A 20,531-nucleotide genomic window follows, 5' to 3' on the forward strand; every position below is an offset into this window, starting at 1 on the left:
CATATAGTTTTCTTTTTTACTAAAATGTGATAACTCGTTGAGCTCGTGAGATGGCTCGTTAACAAACCGAGCTAAGTGTTAGTTTAGCTCGTGAAAAAATTTAAATAAGACGAGCTGACCACGAACCGAAAGTCCACGGTTATTTTGTCCAGCCCTACCGATGCCAAACCGCATATCGCCTGCCTCGCTCTCTCGTCACTATTCTACTCATGCATCAAGAACTAAGTCGCTGGCTGAGGCTAAGGAAGAAGCAGATGCCCATGCGAAAGCGGCAGCGCAGGCAAAGGAGGCCAAAGAGAAAAACGAGGCAGCGGCAGCGGCAAAAAAAAAAAGGAAAAAAGAAGAAAACAGAGCAGAAGACGAACAGAAAGATGAGCAATGAAGATGGGTCCATCCAAGGAAGGTGACAAGTACATAATGAGCTTGTTTATTAGTGAAGTGATAGAGAAAGATGGCTGAATAATGCAGTGTCTTATATGCACTAGGAGACGAGTGGTCCAGAGGAGCACATGTATAATGTATCACTCTCTCCAATAACACAGTAAGGCAGGAAACAACTGTGACACTTCATCTTAATCTCGATGTCCATATATATAAGCTAAAAACAGTATATAAAAAGGTATATATTTGTTCAGGCCATGAGTTGAATATCATGCTCCATCCATGTAATAATCTTTATACCTCGAAATTATAGAAACACTGACATAATATACATGTACAAACATTATTCCAAGTTATATAGCCATCTTACATAAAGACTTGTTACTTGTCTAGAAAAGATTGTAACCTTGCATATACGACACGCCTATAGAACGTCCTTGTTCTGATAAACAACACAAATGCCACAGCGGACCCAAACATACAGACACCGGCCATGATCATGAAAGAGAGTGCAAAGCATTGCTTACCTACACAAGAGTGCTCGTCCGGTGGCGATTCAATATCGTATATGTAGCCCACGATGCGCACCGAGAGGATGTAGGACCCAACAGGGCTTGCAACAGCCACCATGTTGAATATGGTGCCGAAATGGCTCAGCCCAAAGATCTCAGATGTTATGCTTGGCATCAGGGCCCACTGACACCCATAGCACATGCCGATGAGCACCGACCCAATGTAGAGCGACGCAGGGAGACCGGAGGAGATGATGGCATGGCCGACGCTCATGACCAGCAGCGTGATGCTTATAAAGAATGGCCTGCCAACTCCTCGCAGGCGAAGGAAATGGTCGGATATGAAGCCTGCACCAAACCGCCCTGAAAAGTTCCATATGCTCCATAGAGACACGAGTGTGCTGGTCTCCTTGGTCGTGTAGCCAAGGGAGCCGCCGATCTGGCTGATATTGTTCACCGTGGCCAGACCTGATCCCATTCCGCAAGCCATTGCCAGGAAGAGCAACCAGAAGTTGAGCTTGCACATGGCCTGTAATACGTTCAGGTTTTCTTTGCCTGAAGACAGGTCTTGGTTAGATCCCCCAAGCGCAGTAGTGCTTGAGCTAGCATTTTCAGAATCCTCTGTGACCTCTTCGCGGAGCAGTCCAGCCCTTTGTTCTGAGATTGATCCTTGATGAGCTATTGATTCTGGCGTCTGGGCCTTTGCAGCCACAGCTATTGGAGACATCACTAGTAGCAGGAGTACCACGAAACAAACGCTCTGCACAGCTGAGCTTATTGGGAAAACTTGACCATAGATTATGAGAATCATCAAGTATCCAGCAACAGTAACAGCAATGAGGGAGAAAGCGTCTAGGAATTTCTTCTCATACCGTTCATGTGGATTGTGGACATCCACAAAATACATGAGCGCCAAGGTGACGGCCGTGGGTAAAACTGCCAGCATCAGTATGAAAGAGCTGGGATCAATGCCAAGAGTGCGGTAAATTTGGACAAGTATTGCCCCACTTAGGCCTAGAAAACCCTGTTGCAAAAGTAAACAGAAATGAATTGAGGTAAGCTGGGGTCAGTCAAAACTGCCAGCATCAGTATGAAAGAGCTGGGATCAATGCCAGAGTGCGGTAAATTTGGACAAGTATTGCCCCACTTAGGCCTAGAAAACCCTGTTGCAAAAGTAAACAGAAATGAATTGTGGTAAGTTGGGGTCAGTCAAAACTGCCAGCATTAGTATAGAACTGCAGGTGTGATCATAGGAATTAATCTCTTGTCAATTGGCTATCAGGTGTCGTACAGATATATCTGTTTTCTTTCTAGCTGCTTGCTCAAACATCTGTATGTCCGTTTGTTAATGGAAATGGGGAAGCCCTCGGTTTGGGAAACAAAAAAAGGAATTTCCTGCCAATTGGCTGGGAGTAAATCAACATAGTTCGGGTTCAAATCGAAACTGACAAATCAATAGCTTTCATAATAGACTGAAGTTTGATGCAGAATGAAGATAAAGTTGTAGAATCTGATCCAAACAGTTTTAGTGGGACAGCGGCATCCAGGAGCAGGACATGATCAAAACCATGGTATCCAATAAGGCACCAGATCTCATAAGCAAAGTACTGAATGTCTCCAGCCCAATGATAACTCTACTGTTGTCTGTTGTTGATATGGAAGGCAACTACCCAAGTCTACAAGATCGTCTGTCTATAATAATGCTTAAAAGAAAGTACCAGGTAGCACAGTCCAGTCAGGGGTCTCAATTTTATCTTCTCGACCGCATTCCGAAATAATGGGCAAGGAAAAGGAATTGAGTTGACCTGCCTTCATGATGCCGATGACAGTGCCTCGTCGGTCGGGGAAGTTCTCGACGGCGGAGACAACATCGGCGGTGTTGAAGAAGGTCTGCGCCTGCGCGGCGAGCAGCATGTAGAGGCAGACGAGCGGGAGCGGCGCGGGCGCGACCCCCGCGACGGCTAGCCACATGGGGAGGTAGCCCGCGGCGCAGAGCAGGGAGCCGGCGAGGAGGACAATCCAGGGGCGCCTGCGGCCCCCCGGCGCCCAAGCGACGAGGAAGCCCGAGAGGACCCCGGCGTTGGCGCCGACGTCCTTGAAGAAGGCGACGGCGTCGAGCGCGAACTGGTCGTAGCGCTGCGAGGCCTTGAGCGTCTGAGAGTAGACGCCGAAGCAGTAGGAGCTCCCCGCGCAGCATTGGATGAGCGCGCTGGCGGCTAGCGCCGACCACCGCGTCCGCGCCCGTGGCATCGGCATCGGCATCGGCGACGGGAAGGGGAATTGGACGCCGCCGAGGCGCCGAACCGTGGTTTGCTGCGACTCTGGCATCCCATATGTTCGCAGCAATAAATAATTAAATATGACTTTTTCATATTTTTTCTTTTTCTTTTTAAATAAAGATTGCCAACACACGACGCCTAGGACAGGCCAAACCATCTCCCTGTCTGGTTAATCAAAACTTATATAAATTAAAGAAGTAATCTGATTCGAAATGATTTCACCTAGACAACCGAACGGCTTATAGAGATAGGTTATACCAAATTTAGTCTATGCATATTGGATGTTTAAATAATAATTATATGTATTAAATATAATGTAATTATAAAACTAATTACATAAATAAAGACGAAAAGGCAAGTTCAAATCTATTGAACCTATATTTAACACTTATAATTGATATCTAAATATTTGATGTGACATAAACTAAAATTTAATAAAAATAAACCAAACAGCCCTTAGTTGTGACAACTAATTTAGATATTTCCGGTAGACAGTTCTTAGCAGTTCATTAATTTGATTTGGTACAAACAGGTCAAATCCCTTTATTTGAAGTCATTCGAACGAGCGCTTCTGGTAAAGAGTGACATATTCATGTAATGGATTTTCTTTAAAAAAAGAAAAGAAAAATGTTATTAGACCCTTTCAACAGATTTAAATTCCAAACCAATCATCGCAATAAAACATATTAACACAATGATGCTCACAACGAAATTAAACCGACAACCATAATCAGATCCTCTGCAACAAAACAATAAAAAAAAAAGGAGCGAGCTTGTCAATTGTCATATGGAGACGCTGTTGGGTATCCCTTTGCCGGTGATCCCCTTCTCCTTGCCGCCGACGTCCGGGAACAGCAGCGTGTACGGCACCTTGGCGGGTCCCTTCCGGTTCTTGAGTCGCGGGTCCCTGTTCCTCTCCGTAATCCGCTTCTCCACCCGGCGGAGCTCCTCCCGGAACCTGTCGAGCAGCTGCAGCACCTCCCCATCGTCGGTCCACGCCGCGGTGGCGCGCTGGCCCAGGTAGAGCTCGTCGGAGGTGTGGTTGGAGAGCACCTCGATGAGCGTGAGCCCGAGCGTGGCGGTGAAGCGGTCGGGCACCGTGTCGAGGAAGAACCTGTCCGGGTCGGCCTCCAGCTGCGCCATCTCCGGGGAGTCCGGCAGCGGCACGAAGCGGCGGCACCGGGTGGGGCGGTTGGGCATGTACCCGGCGTAGCCGTACTGGCCGAAGTTGACGGCGGCGTGCAGCGCGGAGGCGATCCAGATGAGCGTGGACAGCGACTCGGCGAGGTTGGCCACGGAGTCGAGGTCCAGCCAGCACGCCGGGTCGCGCTGGCGGTCGCCGTGGCCGACGCGGCGGACGTCGTCCCACCACGCCTGCAGCTCCGCGTCGGCGGCCACCGCGGCGTCGGAGTGGTAGAAGTGGGCGCAGTAGGTCCTGACCCAGCCCTCGATGGCGCGCCACACGTCCATGCCGTCCACCGCGTACGGGTAGTCCTCCACGTGCAGGGCGATGGCGCCGCCGCCCATCTTGGACGCCATGCCCCTCTTGACGAGCTCGTTGGGCAGGGACTGCTCCGTGAACCTCCACTCGGAGTAGATGGCCGAGGACATCTCCATGGCGTACTTCCCCGGGTACATGGTCCTCTCCAGGATGCCGCCCGCGCTCAGCAGGATGCTCCTGGCCAGCGTGTTGATCTGCATGTTGTCCTTGAAGTGCGGCTCCAGCAGCTTGTGGATCGGGTGCATGGCGCTCATCTGCCTCTTGGTGGCGATGATGAACGGCTCCACCGTCGCGTGCGTGAACAGCCTAATACGCATATGCATATGGATGCATTAAGAAATATTGGAATATTCCTCTAATTTATTTTATATATTTAGAATATTCTTTGGAATATGCTTTTCTGTACGCCTATAAATATAAACTATCCCTGAAATTTGTACTCCACGTTTGATAATGAATCTGTTTCTCCTTGCTCACCGTACGTACCAGTGGCTGATGAGCTGATGGTAGCCTGAATCATTGACGGAGACATGAGCCTTAGCAAGCCACCACAGGTGTCCATCGGTCGTCCCTGGGGTCGCAGGGAGGATGACCCTGCTGCTGACCTCGGCGCCGTCACCGGGCAGGCTGAGCTCTATGGCAAGAGGCTTGAGGGCGCCGTCGTCCCTGAGGAAGAGCAGCGTGCGCGACGCGTAGACGCACACCCCTTGTTGCGTGTTGATGCGCCGCAGGTATGGCATCAGGTAGTCATGGTGGTCAAGAAGATACAGCCTCTTGTCATCTAGTGCCTGCACAATGCACCATGGCTCTCATCCGATTTGGAGCTCTCAGACAGCCAGCAACATTGATGTGTTTGACGACTGACTGACCTTTTGCACAGTTCGTCCTTGGAGCTGGCTCTCGATGTGCGCTTCCGTAATGGAGCTCTTCTTCCCTCCTCTGCTCACCGGCGGGAACACCTCTAGTCTACTGATCACCACCGGGTTGAGCCCCGCCAGCATCTCCCTAGCGAACTCCTCGTCGCTACGCCACGCCTCCTGATCATCTGCATGCATATATGCACAAGTACAGCCATGATAAACATAATCAACCAAACATGAAATGGAAAGTCGAGCTCGGCAAGTGTGTAGTGTGTGTATGTACGTACGCTCGATGACTTGAGGGATGGGGAACTTGACGGGCGTCTCCTTGACCATCTTGGACACCTGCTTGTAGGTCTTGTGCGACGGCACCGACGTCTTGAGCTTGTCCATCACCTGCCCATCCACGGCGACCGGCGGTCTCCTGCCGTACAGGTCGTCCTTGAGCTGATCAAACGAGCGGAAGCTGTTGACGTTGCCGTGGAACAGCGCGTTGGACTCTGGCACCACGAAGTGCGTCACGGCCTGCACCGCCAGCGCCAGCACCTCCGCCAGCTTGGTCGGGCTGAAGCGCTCGTCCGGCGGGATGTAGAAGTCGAGGTTGATGAGGTGCTTCCGCGTCTCCGTCACGCCGTCTTCAGCATATGCCGCGTTTGGTTTCAACTTTGGAGGTCAGATGGAGAAATCGGTCGATCAAAATCAATGGCAGTGGACTATCTAGTGGATGGTGTGTTTGCCTGTCTTGAAGAGAGGGCGGCCGGTGCGGCAGCGGCGCGGGTACGGGTGCGTGGCGGTGCCGCCGAGCGCCGGGCGGGCGCGGTCCTCCTTGTCCGGGTCGCCCAGGTCGTTGTACAGGTCGTAGTCGTAGACGCGCTCCCAGTCCTTGCGCTCGCCGCGGCCGTTGCCCCGGAGGCTCCGCAGCTCCTCGTCTCGCAGCAGGCGCAGAGCCTGGGGCGTCCTGTCGGGCAGGTAGCTCGTGTTGATGAAGAAGACGCGGTCGGCGTTGGTCTTCTTGTAGGGGTAGACCCAGGAGTTGCACTCGAAGTGGACGCTCCGGCCGTCCTCGGGCAGGTTCAGCTGCACGTGGCGGAGGAAGAACTGGTCGTTCCTCAGCCCGTTCTTGACGACGACGGCGCCCGGCGTGCCGAACTCGGCGTCCACGAAGAAGGTCACCTGGTACGCCATCGTGCTCGTCTTCCTCCCCTGCTGCTTCGTCTTCTTGCCGCCCCTCAGCGGCGCCTCCGCGCTCAGCTTCCCCTTGCCCGTGTCTGCGTGCAATTAGTAATAATCGGAGTTGAGATTCTTGCACCGATCGACAGTCCACATGCATGCAGGAAAATTAGAGAAGACGTACTTGGATCCATCTGCGTGCTGCTGAAGAGGCGAAGCGTGGTAGTCTTCCCCGGCAACGACAGGCCAAAGTGGCAAGACACGACCACCGTGCCATCGATGGCGATGTGGTTCTCAGGCGCATGAGCCGGGCTCCGGTCCCACAGGTTCAGGCTCGGACAGAAGGGCATTTGCATCGGCCGAAAGGGAAGGATATCGAGGAAGGAAGGGTGCTAGCTCAACACCTTCTCCCGCTGTCAGTTACTCAGTTGCAGACAAGCAGGGGCCGGCTAATCCCAAGCGCTTATATAGTGTCCCTGCCCATGCATGGGGATTATATTCTTGGAGTGCGTGTTGCCGGGGAAAGAGGAATGTGTGCCAGCCTTTGGCCTCACCCTTTCTTCTCCTTCTCCCTGTCTGCATCTGATGCTGCCTCCAGCTGCGCTTTTAGTTTTCTTTCAGGAGAGGGAAGCATATGCAGCAGGTAGCCACAGTCTCTATCGTACTATCACTATTCACCACTCACGATCAAGCTACTGAAAGTGAGCTTGTCCTGGAGACCACGGCATTGGCAGGCCAGTCAGACCAGATCGATGTTGATTTTGGAATGGAATCTAGCTACTGGCACTCTCACATTCATTTCCGAATATTGTTTCAGATTTTATAGTTCCAAGGTTCAGTTACAAATTTGAATACAAATTTTACAGCGGAAGATGAGGGAGGATATGAACGAGTTCAAATTTGACTACAAAAGCGCGGCGAGAGAAAAACGCGTACGGGTTTGTTAGATGTGCATGGCACAGGAGCATGCATGTCATATACTTAACAGAACGCCAGCCGTCTCGTTCGGTCACTGCGATGACGGGGCCCGGTGGCGGTGCATCTACTGCGTGCGCGGCGTGCAAGTACCAGCGGCGGCGCTGCACGGCGGACTGTGAGCTGGCTCCTTACTTCCCGCAGGACCGGGCCCACTCGTTCCGCAACGCGCACCGCCTCTTCGGCGTCAACAACATGCTCAAGACGCTCAAGCGCGCCGGCACGGACCCGGACAGGCGCGCCGAGGCGATGAAGTGCGTCGTGTATGAGTCGCAGGCGTGGGAGGTCTGCCCGGACTCTGGATGCGTCCCCGTCATCCTCGCCCTGCAGAAGGAGATACAGGAGACCGAGCACCAGCTCCGCCGCGTCCGCGCCGAGCTCGACGACAGCCGACGACGAGCTGATGCGGCGGCCGCCGCCGCCATGGTATGCCCACCTGCAAAGGCTCAATGTCCCGACAGCTTGTACGGCGCGAACTTCCCATCATTATGCCCGCAGCCACCGTTCAGTTCCGACGGCAACAGCATTGCCACGGCACCGCCGCAGCAAAGTCTGCCGTGGACCACCACAGTACAGTGCCCACTAACGCGGCAGGCCGAGCATATTGGCTTGGTCGACGATGCATCAACCGCGATGGTGGACTGCAACAGAATTGCCACGGCACCGCCGCCGCAAACGCTGCCGTGCACCACCATACAGTGGCCAACGCTGTACGCCGGGGATAATCCCTTCTTCCTCAACAATGCATCAACCACGATGGTGCCCAACGACGACTGCGTGACGACTTACCTTGTCGACGAGATCGACAATGGCAGTGAAAATATTGGCTTCGAGGAGGATGTTAGTGCTTCCTCTAATCTTCCTAGCTAGCTAGATACGTATGGTCTGCTCCGATTAGTCCCTTAGCTGCTCCTAAATAAATATCTGGGCAAGATACTGATACACGATTCAGATTTTTGTGTGCCAATCCTTTAATTTGTTTGTATTAGCATTCATTCTTAATTTGTTTGTATTAGCATTCATTCTTTTGTATTAGCATTCAATCTTACAATCTCTTATATTGCATATTTTTAGTATTAGGTGTGCGATACGTAGTGTTTGGGTCTTCTTCTTCCGAAGGTCCACAAAAACGTGACTAACATATTTTTCGGTGTAACATAAACTGATGCAGGAGGCTTCGACTTTGGCATAAAAGCATGCGTGATATGAGGATACAACCCGGGAGCAGAATGAACGGACGCCGAAGCTGTGGCCGAAGAAGCTTCAGCTTAGCACAACGACGAAGGTGGAAGATAGAACCGACCTAAAGGAAAAAAAGACTATTTAACCCTTGACAGCTTGCCTTATTGTTAGCAGTAAAAGTCAGGGACAAGAATGTAATTTTGTCCGGGCTGCGTCCCGTGCCTATAAATAGATGAACAGTAACACTGTACTGTTCACGTTGCATTGTACTCGCCCTCACGCCACTCTCACATTTATACCTTGTGACAAGCCAAAGGTATCAATGAAATATTGTGAATATTTATTCATGTTTATGAAATAAGAATGTAAATAATTTATTGGTATATCATCGTTATTTACATTCTTTTGTGTTTCATGTACCTTCATTTATATTTATTTACTGAGATGATGAAGGTATGTCCTTCGTGACCTTCGTCTGAAAATCATTATATCCGAAAGGAGATAATGTTTCGAAGTACGAAGGTCTTTAATCATTGACAATTGTGTTGCTTTGTTCTTGTTGTATAGCATTCGAGAACAAGGACCAACATTAGCGCCCACCTCCGGTGAACTCATTCGACCACCTTCGGCAAGCATCGACTTCCGCAATGCCGCCGAAGAAGACAACGGTGCCACGGCCTGCACTGCAGCCATTGAACACTAATCAGGAGATGCTACGCGAAGCTAGGAGCCAGAAGAGGAAGGCTACCAGCCCACACCTCAGGAGGAGGACTGGATCAAGAGATCAGGGATCTGGAAGCCATCCATCAGCAGGTGCAAAAGAAGAGGGAAAAGATGCTTTGGCTCGCCGACCTCTAGAGGAAGATCAATGAAGCTGCCGAAGAAATGCGTCACCTCACTCAGGATGACCAAGACCGAACGCCCCAACACGAGGAGCTTCGCTAAGAAAATCCATTTAATGATGATGAATGGTACGGTGCCTTTCATCATGGCAATTTTGCTTTTGATGATGCTTTTCCCTTGGCAGCAGAATTGTAAAGACTTGTGTTTGGGTACCCAAGGTTCTTGTTTCTAATGTGAAAGGACCCAAGACCATTTGGGTCCTAAGGACAAGGCCTAAATTTGTGTTGTAGGTTTATGCATCCGGTGGAACAAGTTGGATAATCGACAGCGGGTGTACAAACCACATGACAGGGGAGAAAAGAATGTTCTCCTCATATGAGAAAAATGATGATCCTCAAAGAGCAATCACATTGGGGGATGGAAATCAAGGTTTGGTCAAAGGATTGGGTAAAATTGCTACATCACCTGACAATTCCATTTCTAATGTATTTTTTTAGAATTTCTAGGTTACAACTTGCTTTCTGTGTCTCAATTATGCAAAATAGGCTACAACTGTTTATTTAATGATGTTGATGTTACCGTCTTTAGAAGAAATGATGATTCACTAGCTTTTAAGGGAGTGTTAGATGGTCAGCTATATTTAGTTGATTTCACTGATAACAATGCTGAACTAGACACTTGCCTAATTGCTAAGACTAATATGGGCTGGCTCTAGCATCGTCGACATGCTCATATTGGGATGAAGAATCTTCACAAGCTTCTAAAGGGGAACATATTTTAGGAATAACCAATGTTCATTTTGAGAAAGATAGGATTTGTAGTGCATGTCAAGTAGGGAAGCATGTTGGAGTTCATCGTCCACACAAGAACACCAAGACGACCGAGAGGACACTTGAGCTTCTCCACATGGATCTATTTGGTTCGATTGCTTACATAAGCATCTACAGGAGTAAGTATTGTCTTGTAATTGTGGATGACTATTCTCGCTTCACTTGGGTGTTCTTTTTGCAGGGAAAATAACAAACCCAAGAGACCTTAAAGAAATTCTTGAGACGGGCTCAAAATGAGTTTGGATTGAGAATCAATAAGATTAGAAGCGATAATGGAACGGAGTTCAAGAACTCTCAAATTGAAGGTTTTCTTAAGGAGGGAATCAAGCATGAGTTCTCTTCTCCCTACACACCTCAACAAAACTGTGTTGTGGAGAGAAAGAATAGAAATCTTATGGATATGGCGAGGACCATGCTTGAGGAATACAAGACATCAGATCGGTTTTGGGCGGAGGCAATTAACACTGCTTGCTACTCCATCAACCGGCTCTACCTTCACCGAATCCTCAAGAAAACATCATATGAACTCCTCATCGGTAAAAAGCCCAATGTTTCTTATTTTAGAGTTTTTGGGAGCAAGTGCTTTATTCTTGTTAAGAGAGGTAGAAATTCAAAATTTGCTCCTAAAGCAGTAGAAGGATTTTTACTTGGTTATGACTCAAACACAAGGGCATATAGAGTCTTCAACAAGTCCACTAGATTAGTTGAAGTTTCTTGTGACATTATGTTTTATGAGACTAATGGCTCTCAAGTAGAGCAAGTTGATCTTGATGAGTTAGATGATGAAGAGGCTCCATGCATCGCGCTAAGGAACATGTCCATTGGAGATGTGTGTCCACAAGAACCCAAAGAGCCTTCTCAAGCACAAGATCAACCATCATATTCCATACAAGCATCTCCACCAACTCAAGATGAACTAGCTCAAGAAGAAGAAGATCAAGTTTAAGATAATGAGCCACCTCAATAAGAAGGCATCGATCAAGGGGGAGATGAAGTTGATCAAGAAAAGGAGGATGAACAAGAGATTCAAGATCAAAGACCACCTCACCCAAGAGTCCACCAAGCAAATCAATGAGATCACCCCGTCAACTCCATCCTTGGTGACATTCAAAAGGGGGTAACCACTCGCTCTCGAGTTGCTCATTTTTGTGAACATTACTCTTTTGTGTCTTCTATTGAGCCATACAAGATAGAGGATGCACTTAGAGATCTAGACTGGGTGGTGGCAATGCAAGAGGAACTCAACAACTTCATTCGGAATAAGGTATGGAATTTAGTATTTTGTAGGTACCAAGTGGGTATTTCGCAACAAACAAGATGAGCATGGTGTGGTGACTAGAACAAAGCATGACTGATTGCAAAGGGGTATTCACAAGTCAAAGGTTTGGATTTCGATGAAACCTATGCACCCGTAGCTAGGCTTGAGTCAATTCGAATATTGTTTGCCTATGCTACTTACCATGGCTTTAAGTTGTATCAAATGGATGTGAAAAGTGCCTTCCTCAATGGTCCTATCCAGGAAGAGGTGTATGTTGAGCAACCTCCTGGCTTTGAAGATAGTGAGTATCCTTCACATGTCTATAAGCTCTCAAAGGCGCTTTATGGGCTCAAACAAGCCCCAAGAGCATGGTATGAATGCCTGAGAGACATTCTTATTACTAATGATTTTAAAATCAGAAAAGCTGATCCTACTCTCTTCACTAAAACAATTGACAAAGACTTGTTTATATGCCAAATTTATGTTGATGATATTATATTTGGGTCTACTAACAAGTCATCATGTGAAGAGTTTAGTAGAATTATGATACAGAAATTTGAGATGTCCATGATGGGGAGTTGAAGTATTTCCTTGGATTCCAAATCAAGCAACTCCAAGAAGGCACCTTCATCAGCCAAACAAAGTACACTCAGGACATTCTTAAGAAGTTTGGAATGAAGAATGCCAAACCCATCAAGACTCCTATGGAAACAAATGGGCATCTCGACCTCGATACTAAAGGTAATTCTGTAGATCAAAAGGTATATTGGTCGATGATAGGATCTTTACTCTATTTATGTGCTTCACGACTGGATATTATGCTTTCAGTATGCTTGTGTGCACGATTTCAAGCCGACCCTAAGGAAATCCTCGTAAAGGCCGTGAAAAGAATCATGAGATATTTAGTATACACTCCTAAGTTTGGGCTATGGTACCCCAAGGGATCTACCTTTAATCTAATCAGGTATTCTGATGCTGATTATGCCGGATGTAAGATTGATAGAAAGAGTATATCAGGGAGTTGTCAGTTTCTGGGAAGATCTCTAGTGACTTGGGCTTCAAAGAAACAAAATTTAGTAGCTCTATCCACCGCCGAAGCTGAGTATATTGCTGCAGGACATTGTTGTGCACAATTACTCTGGATGAGGCAAACTCTTAGGGACTATGGCTACAAATTAAGCAAAGTCTTTCTCCTATGTGACAATGAGAGTGCAATCCGCATGACGGGTAATCCTGTTGAACACAGCTGCACAAAGCACATAGACATCCGGTATCACTTCCTGAGAGATCACCAACAACGGGAAGATATCACAATTGCTTATGTTAGCACCCACAACCAGTTAGCCGATATCTTCACCAAGCCTTTAGATGAAAAGACTTTTAGCAAGCTTAGGAATGAACTAAGTGTCTTAAATTCTTGGAACTTTGATTTAAATCTTGCACACATTGCTCATTTTATACCTTTGATCATGGCATGACTCTTTCATTTGATACAATTGCATATTTCTTATTCTTCTTGTGCCAAAGCTAAGACTAATGTACCTTCAAGTATATTTCTATACTTAGTCTTAGATTGAAAGGGACATGGAGTAGTAGGCAAAGGCAAGGCTTCCACAACATCTTCGTCAGTATCGTATACCCTTTGTCCTACTCATGTATTTACATTCATATCTTTCTTGTTAAAGGCCTCTAGATTTCTTCATTTTTGGCGCTTAATGCCAAAGGGGGAGAAATTAATAGGCCAAAGCAAAAGGACCGCACCCCCACCCTGTTTTCTGAAAACTTTTTCCAAATTAGAATCATTTGCAAAAACCTTCTTGACAGCCAAGAGAACTTTTTCAGGGGGAGCTTTTATTTAGTCAAAGGAAAAGCATTTGAAAAAGGGGGAGAATCTTTCAAAACTTAAAAATGTCTTTGGAAATTATATTGCAAAAAGAATTTGAAAAGACTTTTCAAAAGATTTGCAAAAACAAGATAAGTGGTGCAAATGTGGTCCAAAATTTTAACTATATCAAAAAGAGTCATATATACTTAGAACTGCTTTCATTTCAAAGTAACTTACGCACATCTGTCAAAATGCAAACTTGCAACATTTCTATGCTTCATATTTGCTTTGGTTTATGTTGGCATCAATCACCAAAAAGGGGGAGATTGAAAGGGAAATAGCCTCAACCATTTTCTATAAATCAATTTTGGTGCTTGACGACCATCACAAATATTATGGACTAACTAGTTTGCTTAGTTAATCATTTATCAGGTGCATAAAGTTCATCTATATCAATTCTAAGTCGACTATCTGGAATACCGTAGATTATTCCAGATAGGAGAAGCTTTTTGGAAATTCACCTATGCGCGGACCGTCCGGGCCCTTCCGGCGGACCGTCCGCGACACTAGGGTGAGCCTCATACAGGAACTATGCAAATCACGTGTTTACACTGTGGACTATCCGAAGGAAAAGAGAGCACCATCCGGGACCCAGCTCGGACCATCCGGCCTCAGGCACGGACCGTCCGGTCGTTGAAAAAGCAAAAAACCCGAAGGTGACGGATTCGGTAAAATGCATTTTTAGCGCCCTTGCGGACCGTCCGGGGTGCACAGCCGGACCGTCCGTGACTGCTTTATCTAACATCTAACGACACATTTAATGCACTATAGCCGTTGATATAATCGTTACCGCTGACCGTTGAGATTTCAACCGTTGATGTGCAGGGGCGGACCATCCGGACCAGGGGCGCGGACCATCTGTGATTGGCAGAACAAGGGCAATGGCTAGGAAGTGGTTGGTGTCTATAAATACAACCACAACCACCTCCATTCAAGACATCCAAGCCTCTCATTCACTCTCATTCAATACAAGAGCAAGCATTTCACCCAAAGATACATTCAAGCTTCAAAATCTCTCCAAGTGTCATAATTGTGACTATCATTAGTGATTAGTGACTTGAGAGAGTGTGATTTTGTGTCTATTCTTGTTTCTCTTATTGCTTGGCTTTTTAATCGTGATTTCTTCATCCCCTTCTAAACTGTCTAGTGCTTGTAAAGCTAGTAAGAGACACATAAGTGTGTGGTGGCCCTTCCGTCCCCCTCGCACGCGCCAGCGCCCGTGGCCGGCGCGGCCCCTTCCCCCCTGCGCGGCGGCCGGCCCCCTCCCCCCTTCTCTTTCCCTTCAAAAATAAATTTGCGAAAAGGTGTAACACCTCAAATCCATCAATTAAAAAATAGTAATATTAATACATTACTAGTTGCTAAACTTAGTAGAGAGTAAATTAAATTTTGAATCAAGTGCTTGTTTCATTCATTTATTTTTGAAGCATGATTTTTGTTTGCTAATGAAGTGCACGAATTTTATTTTTATTTACTCTCTATTTCGATCCCCAAATTGTATAAATAATAGACTTTCACCAAAAAAAATAGTAGTTGGTATTTATTTGTGAGAATATTACTATTGAATTCAATCTAATTTTTGAAATATTTAAAATATATTTATTTATATTGTTTTCTATAACCTATTAAAAACCTAAAACTACCGCTCGTCCAGGACAAAGCCCAGCCGAGGCCCATTAGGGCGTCCACCCGCACCCTTCTCCTTCTCGTGTGTGCGCGCGTCCACGTGTAGGGCGCCGCGCCGCCGCCGCCAAGAGCGGCCAGGCCGAGCCGGCTCCCAGCGCCTGCTCGCCTCCCCGTTGCCCATGCCTTCACGTCGCGACCGCTCGGATCCCATCGCCAGAAACCACCGCCGACTTCCCCTCTCTGTTCGCCCACTCTCTCCCTCTTACATAACGGACGCCGCCTCCATTAATGGAGTAATGGCATGACCGTCGGCTCTCCATGTCCCCTGGCATCCTCCCTCCTCCCTCTCCCTCTATATAAAAGCCGACCGCGCTCCATGGAGCCAGGCCCTACCGTGTCGGTGCTCTCCCTCGCCCGAGTCTTCATCTCTCTCTCTGGAGGCGCTCGTCGCGCCGTCGTCCCGGCTGCACCTCGTCTCACAGCGTCGCGCCCTCACCACGCCACCTGCCACCGAGCCGGTCGAGCGACACCGAGCCCCTGTCCGATGACTTTGACTGCCCACCAGCCACCCTTCTCTCCATGTTCATCATTTTCAGCAAGGAAGTGAGGTAGAAGAAGATGTATTTTTGCGAGCTAGGCCCCTCAGTTTATAGTTAATAGAGAATCTAATCCTTGCAGAGTTCTATTGTTTTAAGTTTGTAAATTTCAGTTTGAATTACATGTAAATTGAATGATTGATCTCATGTGTAAATTGAATTACATGTCAAATAATGTCTCTGCTATTTTTCATGTTTATGTCTGAATTTTATTACGTTCGTTGAAATTAAATTAAATAACTTTTTCTAGAGCGAAGGATTATGGATTAGGGTAGACCACATCTTTGTAACCAAAAGCACTAGATGAATAATTTAACATCTACCTTTGCTCATGATGTAATTTAGATTTTTTAGTCAAGATGCGTATGTTCATACGTAAATGTACATATTGCTTATTCACTAAAGACATAATAGTTTCTATTATTATCAAAATGATATAGTGACCATGTCCACTTTAATCCAAATAATAGAGTTAAATTGGTAGTTTAAATTAGTTTTGAAATAAGGATATGTGACTTTTAAATAACAATGTAAGACTAGTATAATTTCCTTTTAGAAAGCAAGAATTTAACTAAAGTGTGACTCATGCTTTCCGGTAGAAATATTTAATTAGTAATTAATCAAAATCCAAAGACTTTGGTTTAGCGCTACATCTATGTTATTTTAAATAAATTTATAAAGCATGTGTTTCCATAGTTAATTTGCCATATATATATTTCTCTAGTGAATTCTTGAAACAAAATAATTATTATTTTATAGCCACGAACCAAGTTTTATGATTGGGTGTTTTCTATCTTTTTATACATATGATTTGTTTAAATGTATGTTTTATTGTATGATGTATGCTTCATCTGTGTAATGGTGTATGTTTATTTATTGGTGTCTGTTTTCTTTTTGCATGTGCGATGTGTGAATCTATATTAGAAGGTGATTTCGTGGTAGAGGACCCAAATTTGTTTGAAGAGGATCCGCAAGAAACTTTTGAGCAAGCCAAGTGGGTTCTCCCTCTCCATTTCTGTTCATACCGAAATAATACATATAATAATGTTTACTTTGAATATTTGCATAATTTGTTGGGTTTTGCCTAAATAGGACTACTTAGAGACACCAACCATATTCCTTGTTTAACCTGGGATTAAAGCTATGATTAGTATTTATGCTATTGCTCAATTTTATCACTATGATGTGACTCTTTGAAGATATTATTGTTCCAGAGATGAAATATATTTGTAGTTTTAATCCAATGATTAAATAAGAATATATTTTATTAAACAAAACATGGAGTGACCACCTAGGCCGGATAACAGTGCAACCATGAGCGCTTAGTACTTAGCAACCTTTCCTGAAATATGGGCAAGAGGGGGGTCGGCAGTGGTGGCAGCTCACGTTAACATGGGGACGTAGTCTTGGCTAAGCTGTCTTGCCTAGAGGGCCTCCACACTGACCTGGAAACCTTAGCAGCTTGTTTTGTATTAAGTGTGTTTTGTGAAAGCCTCATAGTGGATCCCTAGTCATTGACCTCGGTAGTGTCTAAGGGTCCGTACAACCTAGGCTAGAGGGGGTACACGGCTTGTGGGTAAAGTTGTACCACCTCTGTAGTGTGTAAAATTGATATGTTAGTCGTGCTCACGGTTAACAGCAACCTGAACCCTCACATGATAACTGAACTTAAAGATGGAGAATAAATCATGACCATATGATTTATAAATGGTTTGCTTAAGTGGTTTCACATAAGTGCTTTTGATATTGTCGGGGACCGTAATTAGGGGTACCCCCCAATGCTCCTTAACCTGGCCGAAAAACATATTCGGAACAAACCATCAACAACTGATAAGCACGGGTCAAGTCAGGGCCTCGAAGGACACGACCTCGCCTCGTCCGAGCCCAGCCTCAGGCGCAGACAATAGTCCCGGGCAAATTCACGCCTCGCCCGAGGGTTCCCTCTGTCAACATGCGCACCCCCGTCTCACCCAAGGCTAAGCTCGGGCGAACTTTGTCGCGCAGCGACCTCGACCGAATCGCTTTACCAACCGATCGTATCGCATGCACATTTAATGCGGGGATCACCTGACACCTTGTCCTGACACGCGTGCCTCAGTCGGCAAGGTCGAAGTGACCGCAGTCACTTCGCCCCCTTTACTGACCATTCTGACAGGAAAACAACACTGTTCACGCCGCTCCGACAACTGTGCCAGCCACCAGGGAAAGACTAACAACATGGCCTTTCCCAAGTTCGGCCTCGGGCGCAACAGGGAGCTCCGCGTCGCCCGACCCCGGGCCTCGGCCTCAGCTTCGGTCTCGGGAGAAGGTCTCCGCCTCGACCGACCCCGACCTCGGCCTCAGGAGAAGGACTCTGCCTCGCCCGACCTCAGGCTCGGCCTCGGAGCAGTCGCCGCCTCGCTCGACCTTAGCCTCGGCCTCGGAGGAGTCGCCGCCTCGCCCGACCTCGGCATCGGATTAACTATGCTACTGGGGATCCATCATTACCCTACCCCTAGCTAGCTGCCTCAGGCTATGAAGGAACAAGACCGGTGTCCCATCTGGGTTACTCCGGTAACAGGTAATGATGGTTCCCCGCGTGCGCCTGTGACGTCGGTTGCTCTCAACCCCCTACGGAAGCAAGGAAACGTCAGCAGGATCCATGCCGCACCTCCAGCTATGCTTCTACAGGGCTCAAGGCACTTCACCGACGACCACGTTGGTACATATACAGGGCTCAAGGCACTTCTCCGCCAGCCACGTTAGCTCATAGCTACACCCCCATTGTACAGCTGGGCATCTCTTTGTATCTATAAAAGGGGATGTCCAGGGCCTTCCAGGGGGACGGGAAAAACGCACGTACGAACACACGGGCGCACGACGCAGATGAGCAGAGGCAGGCAGAGTAGGAGAGACACGGTAGAGGCAGACTCAGACAGCTCGCCTCAAGGCTGAACCCTCTCTTTCTCTCTCTCTCTCTCGCTCCCGCTCTCCCGCAACGCTTGTAACCCCTACTACGAGCACCCCGGTGCAAGATAACATAAGCCTCATTTCCCTCTTGCGTTCCATCTTGCATCAACCCATCTGGGCAGGGACACGCAGTGACAAATTTACTGATCGGTTGACGGTCCTCGCGGGTCCAAAACGCCGACAGTTGGCGCGCCAGGTAGGGGGCCTGCTGCGTGTTGACAAACACTTTCCCGTTGAGTTCCAGATGGGTAGCTTTCAGCAGCCTCTTCAGCCCAGGACGGTGCTCCGCTTTGGGAGTCTCAAGTTCATGTCCCTCGACGGCAGCTACGATATGGTGCTCCTCCCCTCGCAGCACGGCAACAACGACGGTCGTCGGCTCGCCCGGCGAAGGAGAACTCGACGACGACTTCCTCCCGCGGCGGAAGAGGAACACCCGAGTTTGCCCCGCTACCCTCCTCGCCGGAGGAGGAGGAGACAGGGCAACCATGGCCAGGCAGGAGGCGACACCTCGTCGGCTGTCGGACCAGAGCAAGTCGACGACGCCGGCACCCCTACGGTGGACATGTCGGGTGTTGTCCTCGCACCTGAGACAATGGCGGGTGTCGCTCCCCAGCAACGTGCCAACCCCAAGCTGGCTGATGACGCCAGCACCCTCACGAAGGACTTGTTGGGCGTTAGCCTCGTACCTGAGATAACGGTGCAGTCCGTCCCCGATGCGACTTCGCCACCGCCCATCAACCAAGAGGTACCATCCGTTTTTCATCCTGTTCCCTTTAGATTCAGCTTCGATCCACCAAGCGACCCGCTTCGATGAGCGCTTTCACTGGGGCATATCCTGACCTTCCGGGGTACCATATGTGGTCAACTTGGGACCGACTGACGGCCGTCTCAACCTCCGGACCCATGGGTTCCAAGGAAGAGGATGACCCCGACGTCAGTTGGGATTTCTCCAGACTCCATGATCCTGGTGCCATGCGTGACTTCATGTCCGCATGTGACCACTGCCTCTCTGGCTGCTCTGATGATGGCCACAGCCTTGACGACGAGGGTTGCGACCCAACTCGCGAGTGCTACCACATCGATCAGGAGGATCATGACAGAGAAAACCACCTTGGCGTGCTAGGAAGTGACGACGCCCTTGCACCTGCGTCTCGCATCGAGATCCCGCGGGAGCTAGCTGTGGTCCAAGTCCCTGCGGGGGTCAGGACGCACAGCTTGAGCAACTCCGTGAGATGCAGGCCAAGCTCGACGAAGAAGCAGGACGACTTGTGCAGCTCCGACAAAACATCGAGCTGGAGTGGGTAGACCGGGCACTCGCCGGAGGAGCGCATCATCGGGCTCAGGACGTCCAGCGCCGTATCGTTGACGATGCCAGGGCAGGGCTGCCTGCGGCCCTTAGCAGGGCCGGCCAGAACCTAGCTGCAGCGGCGATGCTACTTCGAACAATGCCGGAGCCATCCACTACCGAGGGGCGACGTATCCAGGGCGAGCTCAAGGGTCTCCTGGAAGACGCCGCTGTCTGACAAGCCGAGAGCTCTGCCTCCCGGAGGCGAGGGGACCCCTCGGAGCATCGCGCAACGCCCTCCCGACGCATGCGCGAGGCCTCGGTCCACACCGCACGCACACGGGATGGGACGCCTGCAGCTCCGGATCGCCTCGGCGACGAGCAGCACCGTCGCGACCG

At 48.5% G+C, this 20,531-nt stretch overlaps 2 protein-coding genes across 2 annotated transcripts; both read right to left on the reverse strand.

Annotated features, from left to right (window-relative positions):
• Positions 1 to 660: 660 nt before the first annotated feature.
• Positions 661 to 3,209, reverse strand: LOC100283028 (uncharacterized). Its single transcript, NM_001371893.1, has 2 exons — positions 2,703 to 3,209; positions 661 to 1,917 (listed from the first exon to the last, which is right to left on the reverse strand). The coding sequence occupies exons 1-2, from the start codon at positions 3,153 to 3,155 to the stop codon at positions 763 to 765; spliced, it is 1,608 nt and encodes a 535-aa protein (NP_001358822.1). The 5' UTR covers positions 3,156 to 3,209; the 3' UTR covers positions 661 to 762.
• A 614-nt stretch (positions 3,210 to 3,823) lies between these two features.
• On the reverse strand, positions 3,824 to 7,117 carry lox12 (linoleate 9S-lipoxygenase12). The gene is made up of 6 exons (NM_001112527.1): positions 6,888 to 7,117; positions 6,271 to 6,801; positions 5,821 to 6,168; positions 5,543 to 5,718; positions 5,160 to 5,461; positions 3,824 to 4,979 (listed from the first exon to the last, which is right to left on the reverse strand). Exons 1-6 carry the CDS (start codon positions 7,057 to 7,059, stop codon positions 3,956 to 3,958), a joined length of 2,553 nt encoding a protein of 850 aa, NP_001105997.1. The 5' UTR covers positions 7,060 to 7,117; the 3' UTR covers positions 3,824 to 3,955.
• Between the last annotated feature and the right edge of the window lie 13,414 nt (positions 7,118 to 20,531).

This window comes from Zea mays, chromosome 3 (genome assembly GCF_902167145.1).
Source record: "Zea mays cultivar B73 chromosome 3, Zm-B73-REFERENCE-NAM-5.0, whole genome shotgun sequence".
Classification (NCBI taxonomy): domain Eukaryota; kingdom Viridiplantae; phylum Streptophyta; class Magnoliopsida; order Poales; family Poaceae; genus Zea; species Zea mays.

Coding starts and splice junctions, on each gene's coding strand:
- LOC100283028 (NM_001371893.1), bottom strand. CDS start 3,155: ATGCCGATGCCGATGCCACGGGCGCGGACGCGGTGGTCGGCGCTAGCC. Junction 1,918..2,702: donor CTGTCATCGGCATCATGAAG/GCAGGTCAACTC, acceptor CTTTTGCAACAG/GGTTTTCTAGGCCTAAGTGG.
- lox12 (NM_001112527.1), bottom strand. CDS start 7,059: ATGCAAATGCCCTTCTGTCCGAGCCTGAACCTGTGGGACCGGAGCCCG. Junction 5,462..5,542: donor AAGGACGAACTGTGCAAAAG/GTCAGTCAGTCG, acceptor TGCATTGTGCAG/GCACTAGATGACAAGAGGCT. Junction 4,980..5,159: donor CATCAGCTCATCAGCCACTG/GTACGTACGGTG, acceptor TATGCGTATTAG/GCTGTTCACGCACGCGACGG.